Here is a 20,182-nt window from a genome sequence, read left to right as displayed (position 1 = left end):
AGGAGAGAGAAAAGGGAAGCAGAAACCTTTCAAATATCCCACAGGCAGCGCCCCACATCCTATCCATTCCAGCTACAACCCAACAGGCCAAGCCCAAGGTGAAACACACAAATTAGCGCAATTTTATTGCGTCGACAAGGATTACAAATCACATGATGCAGCAACGCAGACTCTGGAAGAAGGGGCACAGTCTGGATGCACAGCCACCAGTAGTCCAGGGGCCCCAGGCTCCTCCAGACAGAGGAGAGCTCTCCCCCAAACTGCACACGTACCTCCCCTAGACCCCAAGCCCTGTTTTTTCCTGAGAGCAGAGAGCAAAGCACCTTTGTGTCAGAGCCTGCAACAGGAATCAGAGCTCAGAATTTTAATAGAAAAAAAGTGTCCATAAATCAAAGCCCCAAGGGCTCCAAGGACGAGAGTCAGGAACTTGGCTGGGACGTCAGTACTTCGGTCTCTTCACCTCCACCCTGAAACCAGAGAAACATTAGGCCAGCTGTCAGTGCGGGCCTGGGGCTCTAATCTGAGGCTTCCCCTCAACCTGTTTCTTTATGGAGAATGAACAGTACCCATGTGCTCCCATAAGGTGCACCAGTCTGGGTGAGCACCCCTCCCCCGCTGCCCAAGTTGAAGCACCTACTTCCATGGCATGCATCCTGCTTTAGAAAGCAGGCCAGCACTACTGAAGAGACACTGTGTCTTGCTTGGTTATCAAAAGCAAATACAAGCTGGAGGACCAGAGCTTGCAATGCAGGGAATAGCAAAATGTAGATAGCTGGCTCTCTGTTCGGTAGTCTCTCAGAGATGAAGACTGTGGGCATTGTAGAGCCTCAGCCCCTCCTTCATCCAGTGATCGTACATCAGGAGAGAAAGGGGACAAAGGCTGGCTAGGTCCCACTGCGGGCGCTGCAGCACTCTCTAGCAGCAAAGTCAAATTAATGAAGAGGAGATTCCACTCACCCGTCAGCCTCCAACTTCTTCCTTTTCTCAATGATCTGCAGAGAAAGCACAAAGACCATGTTGTGAGGAGAGCAACAAAAGCTGCCCAGAGATCCTGGGGCAGGGGGCTCTCCCTACCCACAGTGAAAGGTGAAGGCTCCATAGCGGAGGGAGCTGGTTTTGCAGGTTTTTTGGCCTGGTAAGGGTGGAGCGGCAGTTAAGGCTTCCGAGCTGCAAGATCCGCTCAGGGACAATTCTGTTCAACCAAACCAATTTGTAATGGTGGGAAGAGGGAATGGGTAAGGCCATAGAAATGAGGTCAGATACCCACTCCTGGACATCTGACAACACCGGAGACAGGTCAACCAACCCCAGAATCCAAAGGATCCTTCCTCTGGGTGCTAACTGTTCAAGTCCTAGACAAACAGCACCCCCAGCAGGGAAACAGTTTTGTCCTTCCCCCAGACACTCACTGCACTGATCTTCTTCCACTGCCGGTCCAGCTCGGCCTTGTCATTGGTCTCCTTGAAACGGCGTGTTTTACGGCCCTCTGACATCTTGATTCCGTACTGGAAAGCTGCTCTGGGGTGAAGAGCAGAACAGAGGGGAGGTTAGGTGTGGAGGACAACTGGGCAGGTGGCTGCAGACCAGCCAGGCTGCCTGTATTATTGGGCCAGATTAGGGTTTCATCTCCACTGGGCCAGGTAGGAATCTCCTGAGGGTTACTGCCAAGGGACCTGTGACGGTGCCCCCCATAAGGCTTTAGGGAAATATGCTTTTATATACGACATAACTGGAATATGTTTTATGCTACATATGCCCTGTAACATATCTATATAAAGGTTATGATCTACTGAATCTATTAATCCTATTTGTATGCATGTATCATTTTTGTATTCAAAGTTATGAATTTTGGCTGTGTACTGGCTTGATTTTTAAGTAACCTTTGTAAAGCGTTTGGTCAGTTTCTTGAGAAAGGAATGTGCGAATTAGGTGCCGAGTCAAGAAACACTTAGCGAACAATGGATCTTGGAATGTTCCAATCCACATAAGAAGTCTACCTAAGGACGTTCAAGGAAGCATGTGAACCATGGCTGCCACCTATAATTTCTGAGTCGTGCATGGACAGGTGACTTCCTCATGTGACTCCAAAACTCCATCTTTAAGATGGACTTTGGATAGGAGAGAAGAGGGGGTCTCCACCCACATGGAAAAGTCTATTTAAACCCCTAGGAGACCCCTCCATTTTGTCTTCAGCTTGCTCAAGAGATAGCCTCTCCACCCCCAAGGATACCTGAAAGAAACTGGAACAAAGGGTAGTAACTACAGGCAGTGTGAGTGCTTGCTGGACCCAGACTAGAAGGAGCCTAGTCTGTAAAAGAAGCTTACTGGAACATCTCTGAGGGTGAGATTTTATCTGTATTCAGCTTCTTACTGTATTAGCATAGATTGGTGGGTTTTATTTTGTTTTGGTTGATCATTCATTTTGTTTTGTCTGTTACTACTTGGAACACTTAAATCCTACTTTCTGTATTTAATAAAATGACGTTTTACTTATTAATTAACACAGAGTATGTATTAATACGGTGGAGGGGGGGAAACAGCTGTGCATCTCTCTCTATCAGTGTTATAGAGGGCGAACAATTTATGAGTTTACCCTGTATAAGCTTTATACAGGGTAAAACGGAATTATTTGGGATTTGGACCCCACTGGGAGTTGGCCATCTGAGTGTTAAAGACAGGCACACTTCTTAAATTGCTTTCAGTTAAGTCTGCAGCTTTGGGGCATGTGGTTCAGACCCTGGGTCTGTGTTGGAGCAGATTGGCGTGTCTGGGTCAGCAAGACAGGGTGCTGGAGTCCTAAGCTGGCAGGGAAAGCAGTGGTAGAAGTAGTCTTGGCACATCAGTTGGCAGCCCCAGGGGGTTTCTGTGATTCAACCCGTCACAGGACCATCCTCCCCAAGGGACCTAGGCAGCAGCTGTGCCCCATCACCCACTCTGCACTCTCCACCCTAGTGGGGTCCCTTCCCCCCTACCCAACTTCTGGGAGAGCACCAGACTTACTTGGGCAGAGCCTCTTTGTTGTTCATGTACTCGCTGTACTCCTCCTGCGTGTCAAAGTCCCAGCGGCCCAGGGGCCCCTTCTTGTTACCCTGCAGCAGGAGAGAGGGGCTTAGGTGCTCATCAGAGGAAGCTGGCTGATGCTCCCCATGCAGACCACAGGCCCGGAGAAGATGAACAGGCTTACGGATCTTTTTCCAAACCAAGTCAGGCTCAAGCAGGGAGCAGTCTGATCTCCCCTGCCGGCTGGGACGCAGAGTTCTGGGAGCTCCTGGATACCGTCTCTGAGAAGGTCATAACTCCACATGGGAGACACTTTCATGAGCCTGCCCAGAACTAGATAGAGCTGGTACGAGATATCAGTCACTGCACCCATGGGGTTTTCCCTCTCCCAGCTCCAGCACTCAGAGGCAGCAGAAAGGCAAGTCTTTAGATGGATTCTCTAATTTATCTTTGCTTGCTGGCTAGCTCCTGCTCACCCACCTCCTTTGGAACAGGAGGTCCTGAAGGCAGACCGGATGCAAGGGACTGGCTCCAGTCTTTGCCAGTGAGCAAAGCTAAGAGGAGTGATGGGCCAAGGAGCCAAGCAGCCACAATCCAACTAGAATCCCTCCCCAGGTCATTCATTGAGCACCAGATGGCAGGTAATTTTCACCCCCATCTCTCCCATAGCAAATAGGTCAGAAAGATCCAGCTGCAGGGCAGAGAGAACAAGCACTTTCATCTGAGAAACTCAAAGTTATATTGTGAAGCCAGGAGTCCGTGTCCAGACCCACCCTGCACAGATTCTGTCCCGTGGCTCCTTTGAGCCTCTGTTTTACACCAGCCTCATAAGCTGGCTTTAAAAGTGTGCTGGGAATACCTGATCCATTTTGCTGTAGTCCACCTCTTCATCACTGTCCACAGCCATGTCGTCCATGCTGAAAGGGGACGGGGAGAGTCAGCTGGGGCACCGGCTGAGACATTGCAGCACACACAGTTCAACCAAAGGTACTCAAGTACTCTCTGTTCTGGCAATGCAGGACTCTATGGACATCTGACTTTAACTCTAGCTGGGCAGCTCCCTGGTCCAGATGACAGCATCTGCTCCCTCCAGCAAGCTGAGTGCTCACAGCCAGCTTGCAGGGCGCTCTCCAAGCAGGACCAGGCAAGTACCTGTCTGGGCTCCTGAGCTCTGACCAAAACCCCCAGCTGCCTGGAAAGCAGCTGCACAGTGACCCCCAGCCCCCAGTGAGCAGAGAGCCCTTACGTGGCAGGGTAGCACTCAGCGTAGCTGTTCGACATCCCAAAGAAATCGCCCAACTGCTTCTTATCTTCAGGCTTCTTTAATGTGTCACGTGTTAAAGAAAATGCAGCAAGGAGACAGTGTCTGACTGAAGCAGGAAGGGGCCTTAGGAACTGGCTGCACTGATGGAGCCAGTGTGGGGAATATGCAGGACAAGACACAGACTGGGTGGGCAATGGAGGGGGCTGAGATGCTCAGCGGAGCCCCTTCTCTGATGGGATGCACCAGGCGATGGCTTGTGGTTTGGACCCAACGTTCCACAAAGGAATGTTCAGGTGGCTTTTCCCACCCAGCCCTCCTCTCCCAACAGCCAAGTGTGTGTGTGAGAGAGAGCCCCTGCGGAAGGAGGGACATGCCAAGGGGAGAGGAGCCCTCCCGCAGCACAGATGCCCAGACACACCAGCAGGCTGCCAGCGAGAGAAGCCCGGAGTCCTGGCGCCAGGCTGGTTGATGTGCGAGCATAAAGGATATGATTCTGCTCCTTCCCAGCCAGCTGCTCCAGCGAACTTCTCATTGATGGATTTAATCAGCTCCTTGGCTGAGCCTGGCCCTGGAGGCAAGAGAAAAGCTGTTAAGACTCCACTCTAACCAGGACACCGAGCTGGGGTACAGCTCCCCGTCTGCAGCATACACAGGGCTGGCTGGAGACCTCTCACATGAGAGCAAGACATAACCCCCACACAGTCACCATGATCAAAGCAGCTTCTTAACAGCATCTAGGAGAGGCACTGCCCCCTTCTGGTAGCTAATGGAATAAAGTGCATGACCCAAGGATCCTCTACCAGGGACAGGGCCTGGGGACTAATGGGGACGAGGAGATTCACAAAAGGAGGAAATAAACCCGACCCAGAGTAAACAGCCTGTAGGGTAAAGGTCACTCCAGGCAGGGCCCATTGAGTCCCTGGCCTTCCTGCTGAGACCTGCTGACTAGTACCAGCGGGATGGGGCCCCTGTTCAACCAGGGGCTAAACTGAGACCCACCTGGCCAGCCTTGCCCCAGTGGGAATTAATTTCAGGCACCGGCAGCCCTGAATGAATGCACACCAGTGCCCTAGGATGAATGGCTCTTTATCCCATTTCCAATCCCCCGGAGCCAGATGGGCCCCTACTATTTTATAGCAACATTAGAGGCTTCAGGAGCTAAAGCAGAACCCTATCGACCTGGACTGGCAGTGCCAAGAACTCTGCTCGCCATGCAGCCAGTAGGGTAAGGAGGTCTCTGCTGCAGGCTGGAATTCAGTCCCATCTGCCTCATGCCACATAAACACAGCAACTCACCTTTGTCAATATCCAGGGGCTGAAAAGGGAAAGAAAGAAGAGAATGTTACTATGGTGGGCCAGAAAACAACTGAAAATGACAGTGTTCCTGAACCCCGGCTCTAAGAGCCCAATCCTTCCCTCAAGCGGCACAAGGAATGAAGGACTGAGCCTTCAGTGTGTGAGAGTAAAAAGCTCCTTTCAGTCCTGCTTTCCAAGGCAATTGCGGGAGGACAGAGGTTGCCCAGCCTTCCCACCAACCAGCTGATCAGCAAGACTCTGCCCACATCAGAGATCACTCTGGAGACATCTGAGGATGATCACACACCAAAAGGCAAAAAGCTGCAGGTGCAGCAGCAGTAACATCCCTCTCCAACTAGCACTCCAATTCCACTATGAGCTTGTAGGGCAGTAGATGACCCAGCCACATTCCTGCCCCAAAGAGCAGGCAACCTCCTCCCAGGTGCAGGGGCAATTCAAAGCTGCAGGGTCTGATTCTGAACTCAGATCCACTGGAGCTGACCAGAGTGCAGTCAGTATGGATTTCCCACAGCACATCACAGGTCAGAATCCAGCCCACACACTTACTATAACTCTGAAAGCGCCTTACTACTGACCTGGAGCTAACACCCCCCCCCACCTCCCTCAGGAAGTCTCCATCACAGAATAGATTCTGGACAAGACACTGGGTCTGTTCTGCTCGGCATGGGGAGATGGGGAGCAGGATACCCAGGGCTCCCTCTTCTCCTGGGAGGGTGTATTCTTATTGCAGCATGGGGAGCCAGCAGAAGATGTAGGTGTTGCTATGACTCTCCTATGCCGTATCCCCACTTTGGAACAGAGAGGCGCAGTATGAAATGCTCTCTGCTCCGTGATAACCCCAGCCCATTTGAGGGGACCTTCTTTAACTCACCTCATCATCAGCTTTGGGTTTCTCAAAGTAGCTATGTCTCTTCTTCTCCTCCTCCCGTTCTCGCTCTCTCTCTCGATCCCGTTCCCGCTCTCTCTCTCTCTCTCGCTCCCTCTCCCGGTCTCGCTCCCTCTCCCGGTCTCGCTCCCTCTCCCGGTACCGGTCTCGCTCCTTCTCCCGTGGCACCTTCACCGCGGATGGCACGTAGTCACCAATATCTTCAAAGATACTACAGGTGAAATGGATGATACAGTTACCACTGGTGTCGTGGCAAAGACCAACAGATCAGCCCCTCGAAGCTGGAGGCTAACCAGTAACAAGCAGCATGAATCCAGAGAAGACTACAGCATCTGTGAAGTCCCAGCCAGCTGCATCCCTGTGCTCATCTAGCACACATTTCTCTCCACTGAAAACAAGAGTCTTCTGCTCTGCAGCTCCTGCTATCTGCACTGGCCTCCCTCTGTGCCCCAGGGAGGTGCAGATGCTCCAGCCATTTCAAGTTTCAACCAAAAACATCTCCTCTCCCTTGTCTGGACCTCTTCATCTCTCTCTCCCCCTGCTTATAAGGAATTGGGGGGGAATTGCCATTCTAAAGCTCAGTGTAAAGAAGTAATGGGCCAAACAGAGCCCCTAAGCGCCCCCGAATTCCCCAAATGAACCCAACAGCTACCCTCAGAAGCACCAGCCAACTTCCTGATTCCCAAATCTCTTAGTGTGAGCAATCAAGAGAAAGACCAGAGGACAGTCCCTCATCCCCGAGGAGGTTACTTACTTCATATCAGCCTCAGGGGGTTTCTTCTCATCCAGCTTTCCTGCAGGCAGAAGGCAGCAGTCAGTGCAGTCAGCATACTTCTGTCCTGCTTTCTCTGCGTCCCCCGCCCTGCCCAACCAACTGAAGTGCACACAAGAGGGGCTTGTGCAATCACCACAGAGCTTCTGAGCAGGGCTCCAAGATGCTCCCAGAGCCTCCCACACTAGCCTCCAGCAGGCCCCCGGCTATATATACAGCCCTTTGCAGGCACAGCTGCCTCCAGACAGCTTTCCCTCCCACTCCTGCATGGCTGGGGATTGGATAACCAGCTCCCCTTCAGCCCGAAAGGAGATGAAACTGAGAAAGACACAGTGCAACCCCCAGGTAGAGCCTGCACTTTTAGAGTAACCAGCAATTCCCCATATCTCCACAAGAGAGCCTGCCTTAGGGATTCCCCCCGCACACAGCCTCAGGAGCCACAGGAACGCTGCCCCCCCGATTCTGTCCCCTGTGGCCTGCCAGGTTCCATCACTTCTTTCCTTAGAACACTGCCCCCCCAAATCCATCGCCCCCATGGGCCACAGGAGTCCCACCCCGATTCCATTCCACAAGGCGATGGAAATCCAGCCCTGCTAGGATACACACAGCTCCCTTCACTCCTTTGTAGTTTCACTGAGATCAAGCCCCAGTTTGTGGCTGACCACAGCCCAGCCAGTAACTTTTCTAGCTACGACGTTGCATCCCACCAGAGAAGGGGCTCCGCTGACTATCTCAGCCCCCTCCATTGCCCATTCTAGTCTGTGCCTTGCCCTGCATATTCCCCACACTGGCTCCATCTGTACAGCCAGTTCCTATGGCCCCTTCCTGCTTCTGTCAGACACTGTCTCCTTGAAGTTTCCTCCCTTCAGGGCTACCTTTGTCCTTCTTTTTGAGCTTCTTGTTGCGGGTCCCTTGCCTCAGGTAGGAGAGGATCTGAGTCAGCTTGCTGATGACAATGTCATTTGTGGTCAGTGTGGTCTGTGCCTGGAAGAGAAAGCGCAGAGAGAAGGAATGATTCTCCAGAAAGAGAAGCCCTGAGAATTGCAGCCCCTCCATGAGGCAGGACTCAGAGCAGCCATGCTCCTGCTGAGCTAGAGCCAGTGCTGTCAGACAGTGCAGTAAGGGAACTAGGAGTGGCCTGGGCAGTTACCTCCATGGTGGGGCAGTCAGCTTTGCTCCGGATCAGGGTGGTTGGGATATCTGTGTCTGCGTACTCGTCATCCAGATCCACTACGTAGGCCATCCGCCCCGGCAGGTACAACTCGTTCCGCTCATATGCTTTAGTCTTGAACAGTATGCGGTAGATGTTCCGACCTGGGGAAGAGAGGGAAGCATAAAACCAAGTGGCTCAGGAGAAGAGGAAACCCAAATACCCAAACTCCTATTGCAAGAGCTAAACTATCCCTGCTGCTCAGAGGCTCCAGAATCTCACTCACAGCCTCTCTCCTGAGAGCCCCAACCGATGTGCCCGCCCCTCACCAATCCACTGAGTCCTCCACAACTCCCCAACCAATTTGCTAAGCTTCCTCTCCATCCAACCCAGGGCATGATCCTCAGCCATGCACCAAGCCCCTTCCTATTCTCTGCACAACCAGCGTAACACACCCAAGTGGCCACATTCATACCCAAGCGAGTCTTGAATTCTATTTTATTTTCAGGATCTTCATCTTTTCTGAAAAGAAAATGAAGTATTAAAAGAATGGCCATTTCCATTCCTGCTCCAGCCCCTGCGGAGCTGTCTGCACTGAGCTCAGAGGAGGGCTCAGTCTTTCAACACTCACTTGGTTTCCTTCTGGGGTTTCTCCATCAGCTCCTCCTCTTCCTTCTCTTTGCTGGCAATTTCAGCACGCACCTGATCAGAATGACAAGGCAGACGAAAAGGGAAAACGCTGTCAAAATGCTACCCTGCTACAGCTGCTCATTGTAATCAGAAGAGAGGCATCCAGCCCTTTCCCCTGGGCTCCAACACCTTCAGTGGACCAGCCAGTGCTCCCCCAGCATCACACAGGGCAACTCCAACCAAGAAACAGGTTGAACGGGTACACAGTAGCACCTGACCATTCTATTTCCCTGTGTGCTCCACTCGCTAGACTGGAGCAAGGGATTGCAAGAGACGTGGGTTCTAGTCCCAGTTCAGCCACTGCCATTATGTAGACTTGAGTAATTTGAGACTTGGTTTCCCCATGTAAACTGGGGATAATATTTGTTTACTGCACTGAGGGGTGGAGGCAGGGCCGTACCTAGGGGGGTGTGGGACATTAGAAACTCAGCACCTATCTGCCAGGGGGTGCTCCCCACCCTCCTGGCTCCACCAAGGCCCTGCCCCCGCTCCACCCCTTCTCCAAGGCCCCGCCCCCACCCCTTCCTGCCCAGTTCTGCCTCCTCTCCGGAGCACGCTGTCTCTCAGTCCTCTCCCCCAGCATCTCATGATGCCGTGAAACAGCTGATCCGCTGTAGGCGCTAAGAGCATCGGGGAGGCACTGATTGGCGGGGCCCAACGACGGGCAAGAGGTGCTGGGGGCAGAGGGAGGTTTGGTAGGAGGGCTCTTCCTCTCCCCGCACCCGCCTGCCCCTCACCTCCCCATTCGCCTCCCCTCCCCCTCAAAGCGTGGACCATGGGGCATTTGCCCCAATTTGCCATACCCAAGGGACGGCTCTGGGTGGAAGTCAATGGCTTAGCTCGCTGACAAGTACACTGCTACTCAGAAGGAAAACCCTACTGATGTATTATCATCTGCACACACCTTCTGCAGCAGTGCAAAATCCAGACCCTTCACCAAGTGAGTGTGCTCCATGTCACCACCCAAGAACTTGGATTCCTGGATCAGCTGTCGCCTCTTCTCAGCTGCTGACTTATCCCTGCATAATGAGAAGGGAGCATGTTACACAAGCTCTGCTCTGGGCTGGAGCTCCCTCACAATGCCTGGACTCAGGCTAACTTACGCTTCTGCAGTGGGTCCCACTGCCCTGTAGTTGGCAGTCGTGCTAATCAGCTCTGTTTCCTCGTAGTCTTTGTTGACACCGTCTCTTCTCTCCTTGGCTCGATCCCTGTATTTCTCAGCCAGCTCCCTCTCTCGTTCAATCTCCTGCTGCCGCAGCTTTGCATAATAGCTGGAGGCAGAGAAAGGGAGAAGCGTTTGAGCTAATCCATTGTGTTTAAAAAATACTGACCAGGCGACATCACCAATCTGTTCCCATTCCCAGAACACTGTACTGTGTGGGCCACTGCCTCCACTCCACCTCCGCTTCAATTCTCAGCCACGCTTTTAGCTGCTTTGCCACAGCTAGCCCAACTCCCTTCTCCATGGTCCCTAAAGTCCCAACTCTCCAGACTCCAGCATGTAGAAAATACTGCTGCCATCCTTCAGCCACGTAGCCCCATCCTCAGACACTTCCAGTGGCTCCCCATTCATTTGAAGATGCTTGATTTTAAAACCCTTAATGGACTTGCTGCAGACTCTCCTAGACCTTGTCTCACTCTACTGCCCTTCTCATTCCTTCTACTCATCTGGCACTGGCCTCATCTGTCCCCTTCCAGAATCTCTTCACTGTAGGTGCAATAGTTTTCTCCTCAGCAGCAACACTTGTCCAGGACAGTCTTCCTGTAATTCTCAGCTCCAACCAGTCCTCACATCTCAGTGGAAGACAAAACAACTTTTGTTCCTCACTTACCACTCTTCATATTTTTACCTCTACAGCATTTGGGGACACAGTTTGTATGGAAAATGGTTAACAAAATAACATTGTAGTAGCAAGATATTGCTGAGGAACAGAGTAGCTTTGTAGCCAGACAGCCAGCGCCCCCCCGCAGACCAGCATTGCTGGAAACACAGGAGGAAGCTGGAACAGGGCACTTAACATATATTCCAGCACAGCCTTTGAAGCTGTGAAAAGCACAGGTGTGCTGCTACAATGTGCCTCTGGGAGCAGATACAACAATTAAGCTCACAGCAGGCAGAGGCCCTGTGACAGACATGGCTCTTAGCCCCTACTAAATAGCATGATGCACACACACCAACATCCTAGGTGGGAAAATATTTACCCTGATAAAAGAAATGTCCAGTAGTCGACACTTATTGTTTCTCTCCCTTGCAAGTGTAAACTACTCTTGCGAAAGCTGGCGTCACCCAGACAGACCAGCCTCAATTTGGCATAAGAAAGGAGAAAGAGAATAAAGGAGTACAGAGGTATAAGTAGGGGACCTACAGCACCATGATTTTTGAGTGCTTTTCACTATCTATCTGCTGGTCAGATAAGTGACAGCCTCCCAAGGCTTCTGCAGCTAAGAGGGTCCCTAAGCCTTGTCCCTTATTCGTCTTTCCGCGGAATTGAGTGACCGATCCTGGCTTGGCACCGCTGGAATCGAGAGATGCAAGGAGGGTAAGAAGCACCCACACCTGATCTCCTATCTTTAGTGTACACATATTTTGAAATAGAGCTCTATACTTTGTTTTCTTTCTTTGGGATTGTGGCTTCAGTTTTGTAACTTGTTTGTGTGTGTAACATCTCTACATTTAAATAAGTAGGCACTAGCAATTTTGTAACCACATGATTAGAATCTAGCTTAATAAATTTTGGTAACCATTTGTGCATAAGCCTGACTTGTTTTCTCTGGTTTACTGTAAAGCAGCCAACACAATTAAAGAACCTCAGCCGTTTTGGCTCTAAAGCCTGGCCATTAGGTGAGAGTACTAAGAGCCTAGCGTTGAGTTGTGCCGCCTCCACGGGGCAAACTCTTGGGGCACCTGTCAGTCAATCCTGGCTGCCCGCTGCCAAGGAGCTCTGAGCTCTAGCAGTTAAAGTCATGGGTGGTTAGGACCTTGGAGCATCCGTCAGCCTAGCCCGGGCTGCTCGCCGCGAAGGGACAGTGCGTCCTAGCGGTTAAAGTCACGGATGGTATAAACGGGCATAGCTGGCACCTCACCAAACATCCTTGGCCGTCGGCTAACAAGCTTTAAAAGTGAAAAACCCACTCTGCACACAAACGGTGTAAATGCACCATAATGAGTTCAATACTTGAAGGAAAATCCTGAATGGGGCGAATACCCCTATATTGTCCTAACTCACCCCCACAGAGAGCAGCCATGTCAGGTGCTCTCACCTAACATCTTCCTAGGGGCAAGCTAAGCAATTTGTGGCACCATCCTACTGCTCCCCTGGTGCAATCACTTTGGTGGCTGTGAAAAGTGACAACCTCCCTATCAGAGTGCTTCTAACATCATTTGGTTCCTTTGTCATCAGTCCAGAACCCACTGATATTCCAGGCCACTTAGGGTCCCTTTCTGCATTCTAAAGAAAGGGCAGCAGCTGGCTGACAGGTGAAGGTGGCTTTTGCTACAGCACATTCCCCATTTACCTTTTCTTCTTCCTCCTGCGAGCAGCTGGATCTTCATCTTCATTGTACTCCCGGGGCATCCTGGAGAGAACAGAAAAACCACAGTCATCACAAATGGCAGATACCCACAGAACAGGAGGTACTAAAGGCGGCAGTTACACTTGGGCTTGAAAGGTCTAACACTTAGATGTCCAAAGCTAGATATATTTGGAGCAGGGTAGTTAGATTTCTGCCCAATAGAACACCTAACTCAGTTGTACCAACAGGGAGGGAGAAAGCAAAAGGGTTCAATATGAGAACCAAAGACAAACCTTGGGGTTCCCATGCTTGTTTTAATAAGTCTATTGCATCCACACTCTCTTCATGCCGTTTCTGATATTACGGGTTTCCCCATCCCCAATGCATATACAACATACAGAGCAAGTTAGTCAGTACTGGAGTGCAGGGAAGAAAGAGTAAGATATATATTAGCTGCTTGAGACTAATGAGTTCACGTTCAGTCAAAGAGCAGTGAAGGATTAATGAAATCTACTTACTCATGATGGCGAGATTTGGACGGGGGTGCGGATGTCGGCGCAGCCCGCGGGGTCATAAGAAGCTTTCGGAAGTCTTCATTGGTCAGCTTGGATCTAGGAGAAGGAAGAATCATGTTTCATTGTAACAACGATAACAAGACCATCACACACTCCTGCTGAGAGCAGTTTTGTCTTTATTTTTCCCTGCATGTGCTTGGCCACATTGTGACATTGCAGCCTGCACTGGATTGCCCATATTCACCTGAGTTTCACAATGTTCAAACTGGAAATAAGATGCACATTTTTAAACAGTGAGGATAATTTACCAAGGGGGCAAATCGGAGGAGGGGACTAGCCAGGGGTTGAGTTGGAGTTTTAAATCAAGATTAGATGTCTTTCTAAAAGATATGCCCTAGTTCAGCTACATGTGATTGGGCTTGGAGAAATCTATTATCTGCATTATGCAGCACATCACACTAGATGAGCATAATGGTCCCTTTCTGGCCTTGAAATCTATTAACTGGTGCTAAGAGTTTGACTGCATCACAGAAACAGTACCCAAATCCTTCTTCCCCACAGTACACCATATTGTGCCCACTACCTTTCTATTTGAAGGAAACAGAGAGCAAAAGCTTTTATACTCACTGACTGAAGGAGTGGGAATCATCCACCTCATGGCCATCTGGGGCCAGAGGGTTGGAGAACGGTTCACCTTGGAGAAGGAAAAAGAGAGCTGGTTAGAGCCTATCAATCAGTACGCTGTGCTGCCAAGCCCAAACCTATACCAGCCCCTGCATCTCAGATGGTTACATTAGAGAATTCAGAACTACAAAAGGAGCATCCCTCATTGATAAATAGCATCATTTCTCAGAAGATAATGGAGAGAAATTATGTTAAACAACAAAGCCCCAAAGAACCAGTGAAGGAGTAAAATTCTTGGGTTACGGGGGAAATACCCAGGATATTGACTTTTACCCAGCACCTAAAAGAACACCAGAGCAAAGCCAGCCTTATTTTGGAGTGAAGATTCTGTGATCCTCCAGCTAGCCCCAACAGGAAATAAATGCAGGAGAAGCATTTGCCATTGTCTATCGTCTCCTTAACTGTAAGAGTATGTCTATAATAAAGCTGCTACAGCAGCACTATATGGCGCTGCAGCTGTGCCGCTGTAGGGCAGACACTTCCTACACGGACGAAAGGGGTATCTCCGTTGACATAGTTATTCCATCTCTCCAAGAGGTGGTAACTAGGTCAAAGGATGACCCCTTCCATCGCTCTAGCTGTGTCTACACCAGGGGTCAGATCGGTTGTGCTCAGGATGCAAAATTTTTCACAGCCCTAAGCACCACAGATAGGTCGATCCCATTTCTAAACCTAATGTTTAATCCTAGGGAGTACCTCATCGCTGGGCCCTGCGAGCACTATGGAAAGGGGGAAGAGCTGTTTCAGTGCCTACCCATTGCAACCCCCTGTAGCATCCGGACGTCGACCCCCCCAAAACAACACACACACACGCTCCCCGCAGCTGGGCGCTCACAGGCGGCTCCAGCACGGCCGGCAGCTAGTTTTGAACAGCCTCTGGGTGACCGCCCTGCTGGGGCAGGGAGGGGACTCTGCACACCCCGCAGACGGGCGGGGGCCGCCCCAAGTTGGGAGTCTGACAATTGCCCCGCCCCCGGCTCTCGGGCCCAACACTCACTGTCTCGCTCCGGCATCTTCCCCGCACGACCGACGCCACCAGAGAACCAACCAACACCCTCTACTTCCCACAATACCCCGCGCGCGATCTGCGCACAATGCCTCGCGCAGAGAGCGAAACGGAGCGGAACTGAAACCCCACCCCCAGCCTGCCCGCACAAGCGCCTGCGGATTGGCCGATGTGGTTCGAAGCGTGTTTCGATTGGCTGAGTCCCGTATCATGTTTCGGGGGTTCCCCTTCCTATCGGTTATGGGATTGGCTGGGAAGGGGGCAGCACACTGGGAAGATGGCGGCGGCCGCGGCTGTGCGGAGCGTCGGCAGCGGCCTGGGCCGGAGACTCAAGGAGCTTCGGATCCACCTGTGTCAGCGCTCGCCAGGCAGCCGGGGCACCAGGTGCGGGGCACCTCGGGAGGGCTGGGCTGGGGGACCGGGGCGGGGCGAGATCCCTGGACAGGCAGCAGCCCCTGCCTCCCGATGGGGCACTGGGGATCTCCTAGTTACCGTCACCAACGTCCTCGCGTCGGTATAGCGTGAAAAACGGCTCCCGGACTTAATCTGCTACTGAGAGTGTACTGAGCATGCTCAGTAACATCTGCTGAAGCCATTGCCCCACATCCTGCCCTTACTTGGCATCAGATTTTCCAGAGTGCTTTTTACAGGAGCAAAGGGGGCAAATCGGAAGAGGGGAGTTGCCAGGGGTTGAGCGGGGGGTGGAAATCGACTGGTCAGAGGGGTTCAAGCAGTTGAAGGCAGGGTTAGGATAGGGGCTGAAAGGTAAAATGGGGGAGGTGCCGGGGTTAAGCCCAAGGATGAGGTGCTGCCAGAGGGCAAAACCCTGGCAGGGGCAGAGGGGGTAACAGTTACTGGACTGAGACAACAGTGTTCCCAAAAATAGGGGGTGGGGGCAGAGGGCCTTTTTCATTTCCCCTCTCACAGGACAGTACATCTCAGTATGGGCTTCCCAGTACTGAGTTCTTAAAGGCATAGGCATCCCAATGCCTAGTCACCGCAGCTCCTCTCTGTCTGATGTAATCTACTGAGGCGCTGCAGGAGCGCTGCAGGAGACTTGATTCAGTGAAATATTTTACATACACCCCCTCAGAAACAAGAATTCCTTATCAGTGTATCTGACTGCATAAAGTCTCATAGCAGTTCACAAATTTGCTCTGTCTGCTGCTGGGATTCCCTGAATTACTCTAAGCACTTCATCATTTACCTTTGTTAATTTGCAGATGCAGGTCATTGTGCTATTTTAATTTATATTTTAATAATACTCATTGAAAATATGTCTAGTAAGTACTTGCTAGTAGTTTTTAGCAATGACATCTGTGTTTCAATCTTCCTGGACACTCAGTAACAGACTAAAAGTGGCCATTCTTCAACAAAAAACTTCAAAAACAGACTTCAGTGAGAAACTGCAGAGCTGGGATTAATTTGCAAACTTGACCATCAAATCAGGCCTGAATAAATACTGGGAGTGGCTGGGTCATTACAAAAAGTAATTTTCCCTCTTTTGATATTCACCCCTTCTTGTCAACTGTTGGGAATGGGCCACATCCACACTGATTGAATCGGCCTTGTTAGCACTCCTCGTGACCCCCCACTTGGTAAGGCAACTCCCATCTTTTCATGTGCTGTATAATTATAACTGCCTATTGTATTTTTCAGTCCATGCATCTGATGAGGTGGGTTATAGCCCACGAAAGTTTATGCCCAAATAAATTTGTTAGTCTCTAAGGTACCACAAGGACTCATTGTTTTTGCTGATACAGACTAACACAGCTATCACTCTGAAACCTGTGTTTCTAGTATTGCACTTGCTATGTTTTGCTAGCACAGTAAATGAAGCTGCAAAATAAATGATGTTTAAATGACCTCACTCAATTAAGAGGTAATTAATACATATGTACACCAGGCAGGGTCTTTTGGAAGCCAAAGACTTTATGCTTCCATCCCACACCATTGTCAAATTTTAGCAAATTAGGACAAGTCAGTAAGTAAGAACAACCTTACTTATCAGTACCTGCAACTGGTTAGAATTTGCTATCCCTGTTTCAGTAGCAGGTTCTCAGAGAGCAGTTTAATATCAGTAACTACTACTGGTAGCAAATTAAGACAGATTGCGGTTTTTCACATTACACGGGCAGGGAGCAGGACCCCAGCGTGCCCGGTGCTGCACGGCTCCCTCAAAGAAATGGTCCCTGCCCCACGGATCTTACAGTCATAAACCAAGAGACACCGGGCAGATCCAGACAGGCAGGGAGACAATGAGCAACCACACGTCCGGTGAGATGTCTGGAGCCACCCTGCAAACCAGGACTGGGGGGGTGGGTTCTGCCTAGGGTGACCATATTTCCCAAAGGGAAAATGGGACCCTGCATTTGGCTAGCCTGAGGGCTTCCCCCTCCCTGAAATTGGTGTACAGACAAGATGTTCATTATTGTACCCTTCCATAGAGTGTGGTCCTCTCTACTGCCTGCTTCCAGCGGCTATGGATGCTTTGGAAGGGCCAGGTGCATATAACACTTCTGAGATCCCAGTAGATAAAACTACTTATTCTCTTTAGTTTGACATAATTGTACTTGGAAGTGCCATAGAGCTTTAATTAGCTCTGTTTTTGACAGAGACTTCATTGAACAGCACTACGTGACTCTGAAGAAGGCAAACCCGGACTTCCCCATCCTGATCCGGGAGTGCTCTGATGTGCAGCCTAGGCTCTGGGCTCGATATGGTGAGTTGGGAAGGAGCCCTAGTCAATGTCATTAGGTCCAAATTTGACAAACACTGGGGTCTCTATCAAAATAGAAATTCATCAATAAACTGCTTGCAATCCAGAAAAGAGCAATGCAAATTACACATCAAGGAGGAGTTGCCATATGTGGAGAGATGAGGTTAGGACCTGCTTGGTTTGGGAAAGAGGAAAGCAAAGAGGCACTGTACAAACTAAAGGGGGAAAAACTGCCTAATGGAAGTCTGATGCATTAAGTCGTTAGGAAGTTCAGAAATCAGGGTACTTGCAGCGGTGCCCTGCCCTATCAGTTCAACTGCTTAAACAGTGATTCTGAATGGTGTGTGTATGTATGTGTCTATGCATATGCATAGTGGGGCTAAGTGAACTTTGTGGTGTGAATCTTTAAAGGGATAGTCAATTTGAAAATTACAAGTACACCTAAAAACTTTGTACCTACTGTTGTTACCCCATCTAAAATTCCTGTAACAAAGCTGGATATTTTTTGCTAGGTTTCTGTTTTTTTTTGTTTTTTTTTCCAGTTTTACTTGTTTGTGTAAATGTTTTCATTGTTTCCCTAGTCTATAGTAATTATCCCTAGCTAGACAGACCCTTATAAATACCAAGCGAACAGGAAAAACTTTCCACTTCTTAAAGGAATGTTTTTAAAAAGCATTCAGGACATACTGTCTGAACAGGGCTCTATCAGAAAGTAAGTTTAAAAAAAAAAGAGTAAATAAAATAAAATTGGGTGACCCTGTTAACACTAGAATGCCCTGTCTCATGCAGAAGTGTCTCTGTGAAGCTTTCAATGTAATGGTAGCCTTTGAAATGAACAGATTTTTCCTTTTTTTAAAAAAAAAGTGTTTAAAATGTGCTGCACACTCACAATAGACAGACTTCTCCCCATGTAGCTAAACTGGAAGAGTGGTCTGTTGCTTTAAATGTACAGAGTTGTTACACAGACACACATGTGCTTGACTGCAGGCTGAATGCTTGCAACAGAAAGTTCTTGCCTTGAGCTCACACTATGGGCAGAAACCTGAACTCTGAAACCCAGTGAAGGGCGGGGGGAAGAGTCTCCAAGCCCAGTCTCAGCCTGAGTGAGAACTTCCTCGCTGCTATTTTTAGCCCTGTGGTGCAAACTTGAATCAGATGAGCTAGGCTTTGAGACTAGCTGCCACAGGGTTTTGGGTTTTGCTCTGTAGATGTCCCCTTTGTAGCTACACTATAGTTGCAAAAAGTTAGTGAGGCTCACAACTACAGCTCTTGAACCAAAGTGGAAATCTCATATGGCGCAAACCATTTATAGCACTTTCAAGCTTAAACTGACCCATTGAGGATTAGCCATGAACTCTGGTTGGAGTTTTAAAAAAAAATTTTATGGTGGAATCAGAAGCATAAAGAAGGCCAGTTAATTACATAGACTTAATCTCTTACTAAACCATGAGAATGGGGGGATTCTGAAGACTACCACAGGAAATGCTGCTTTTCTGACTTGCGATATTTAGTTAGCATGCAGAACGCTGTTATAATGGAAGCTCCGTGAGAACTGAGAAGGAGAGCTGTAGTGCCAAGTGGCAGTCAGTGCAGTAACCAATCTTTTCAAACAGCTTTTCCCCAAGCCTTAGTCAGGACTCTGAGATGAACAGGCTGCAGCTAAAAATGAAAACACAAGTCTGCTCTGCCTTCAATACAAGTGTCCCTCACAACTTGGGGTAGTAGGCTGTCTCTTCCTTGCTCCTGCTGGGGGCTAGCCAGTGAAACAGTCTGTCTGCGTAACAAATTCATGGGGGTGGGGCTGACTTACAAGGAAAGTGGGCTAAACATGCAAAATTCAGATGAGCAAAAACTAGAAGGGAGGGAAAAAATCTGCAAATGTTTTGAAGTGTGTGAACACCACGGAGGAAGAGGAGGGTTATAATTAAGAAACAGAAAGGGGAACACTTAAGCTGAGTTCAGGAAAGGCTCTTTACACAGAGGTTATGGGATACGTGGAAAGCCCTGTGCTATAGAACACTCGGGTTGAGTATCTGACCGATCTAAAAATAACTGGTCAAATATTTTAGAGCACTAATTTGTTAGAACAGTAACAAAAAAAGAGTAAGACTATGGTCTGCAATAGGCTTTGCCTTAGCCACTTATGCCTTACTACAAAAACCAATGTACTTAACTGAGTTATTTTAACTCAGATAAATGCAAAACACAATGAAATGAAGTTTAAAAAAATGAGGGAATGGCTCCATCATGCAGTCACAAAAGTCAGTCATCACCTACATCAGGTACTCCTGTTGGAATATTTGACCATGGTCAAATATTAGGGGGTCAATTGACCAGCTTGTCAAAACCTACACTTAGGAGACAGGCCAAGGCACCTATATCCAGCATGGCCTCTCCTGGGGGAAGGGGAGAAGGTGCCTCTTCTACTCTCTCTCTCTCTCTCTCTCCCCCTCTAGAGTTCGGCAGAGAGAGTTGCGTGCCACTGAATAATCTCAATGTGGATCAAGTGGCCAAGGCCCTGGAAAATGTTGTTCACAGCAAAACATGAAGACAAAGAGAACTGAACCTGCATGTGCTGGAGCCCTTGGCTGAATGGGTTTAATGGAGAAGCTGTATATCTGTAATTGTAACTTATTAATCACATATAAAAGCATGTCTGACAAAGT

At 49.6% G+C, this 20,182-nt stretch overlaps 2 protein-coding genes across 2 annotated transcripts; one reads left to right on the top strand and one right to left on the bottom strand.

Moving 5' to 3' along the window:
* Positions 1-99: 99 nt before the first annotated feature.
* IK (IK cytokine) lies at positions 100-14,895 on the bottom strand. Its single transcript, XM_084636039.1, has 20 exons — positions 14,789-14,895; positions 13,735-13,801; positions 13,111-13,203; positions 12,596-12,655; positions 10,183-10,350; positions 9,984-10,098; positions 9,021-9,091; positions 8,865-8,911; positions 8,390-8,553; positions 8,115-8,223; positions 7,222-7,261; positions 6,453-6,678; positions 5,561-5,579; positions 4,755-4,832; positions 4,247-4,328; positions 3,860-3,917; positions 3,001-3,089; positions 1,410-1,518; positions 958-992; positions 100-467 (listed from the first exon to the last, which is right to left on the bottom strand). Exons 1-20 carry the CDS (start codon positions 14,802-14,804, stop codon positions 440-442), a joined length of 1,674 nt encoding a protein of 557 aa, XP_084492165.1. The 5' UTR covers positions 14,805-14,895; the 3' UTR covers positions 100-439.
* A 132-nt stretch (positions 14,896-15,027) lies between these two features.
* NDUFA2 (NADH:ubiquinone oxidoreductase subunit A2) lies at positions 15,028-20,180 on the top strand. The gene is made up of 3 exons (XM_084636059.1): positions 15,028-15,181; positions 17,413-17,519; positions 19,973-20,180. Exons 1-3 carry the CDS (start codon positions 15,075-15,077, stop codon positions 20,062-20,064), a joined length of 306 nt encoding a protein of 101 aa, XP_084492185.1. The 5' UTR covers positions 15,028-15,074; the 3' UTR covers positions 20,065-20,180.
* The last annotated feature ends 2 nt before the right edge of the window (positions 20,181-20,182 follow it).

This window comes from Lepidochelys olivacea, assembly GCF_965140295.1.
Source record: "Lepidochelys olivacea isolate rLepOli2 genome assembly, chromosome: 8".
In the NCBI taxonomy this organism is placed as follows: Eukaryota; Metazoa; Chordata; order Testudines; family Cheloniidae; genus Lepidochelys; species Lepidochelys olivacea.
This window is presented reverse-complemented; position numbering and strand designations above follow the sequence as displayed.

Excerpts from the sequence above, each read along its gene's own strand:
- IK (XM_084636039.1), bottom strand. Across the intron at positions 6,679-7,221 it reads CCCCCTGAGGCTGATATGAA|TATCTTTGAAGATATTGGTG; the intron begins GTAAGTAACCTC and ends TTTCACCTGTAG. Across the intron at positions 1,519-3,000 it reads AACAAAGAGGCTCTGCCCAA|AGCAGCTTTCCAGTACGGAA; the intron begins GTAAGTCTGGTG and ends TCTTCACCCCAG.
- NDUFA2 (XM_084636059.1), top strand. The coding sequence starts at position 15,075 with ATGGCGGCGGCCGCGGCTGTGCGGAGCGTCGGCAGCGGCCTGGGCCGG. Across the intron at positions 15,182-17,412 it reads CCAGGCAGCCGGGGCACCAG|AGACTTCATTGAACAGCACT; the intron begins GTGCGGGGCACC and ends TGTTTTTGACAG. Across the intron at positions 17,520-19,972 it reads TAGGCTCTGGGCTCGATATG|AGTTCGGCAGAGAGAGTTGC; the intron begins GTGAGTTGGGAA and ends CTCCCCCTCTAG.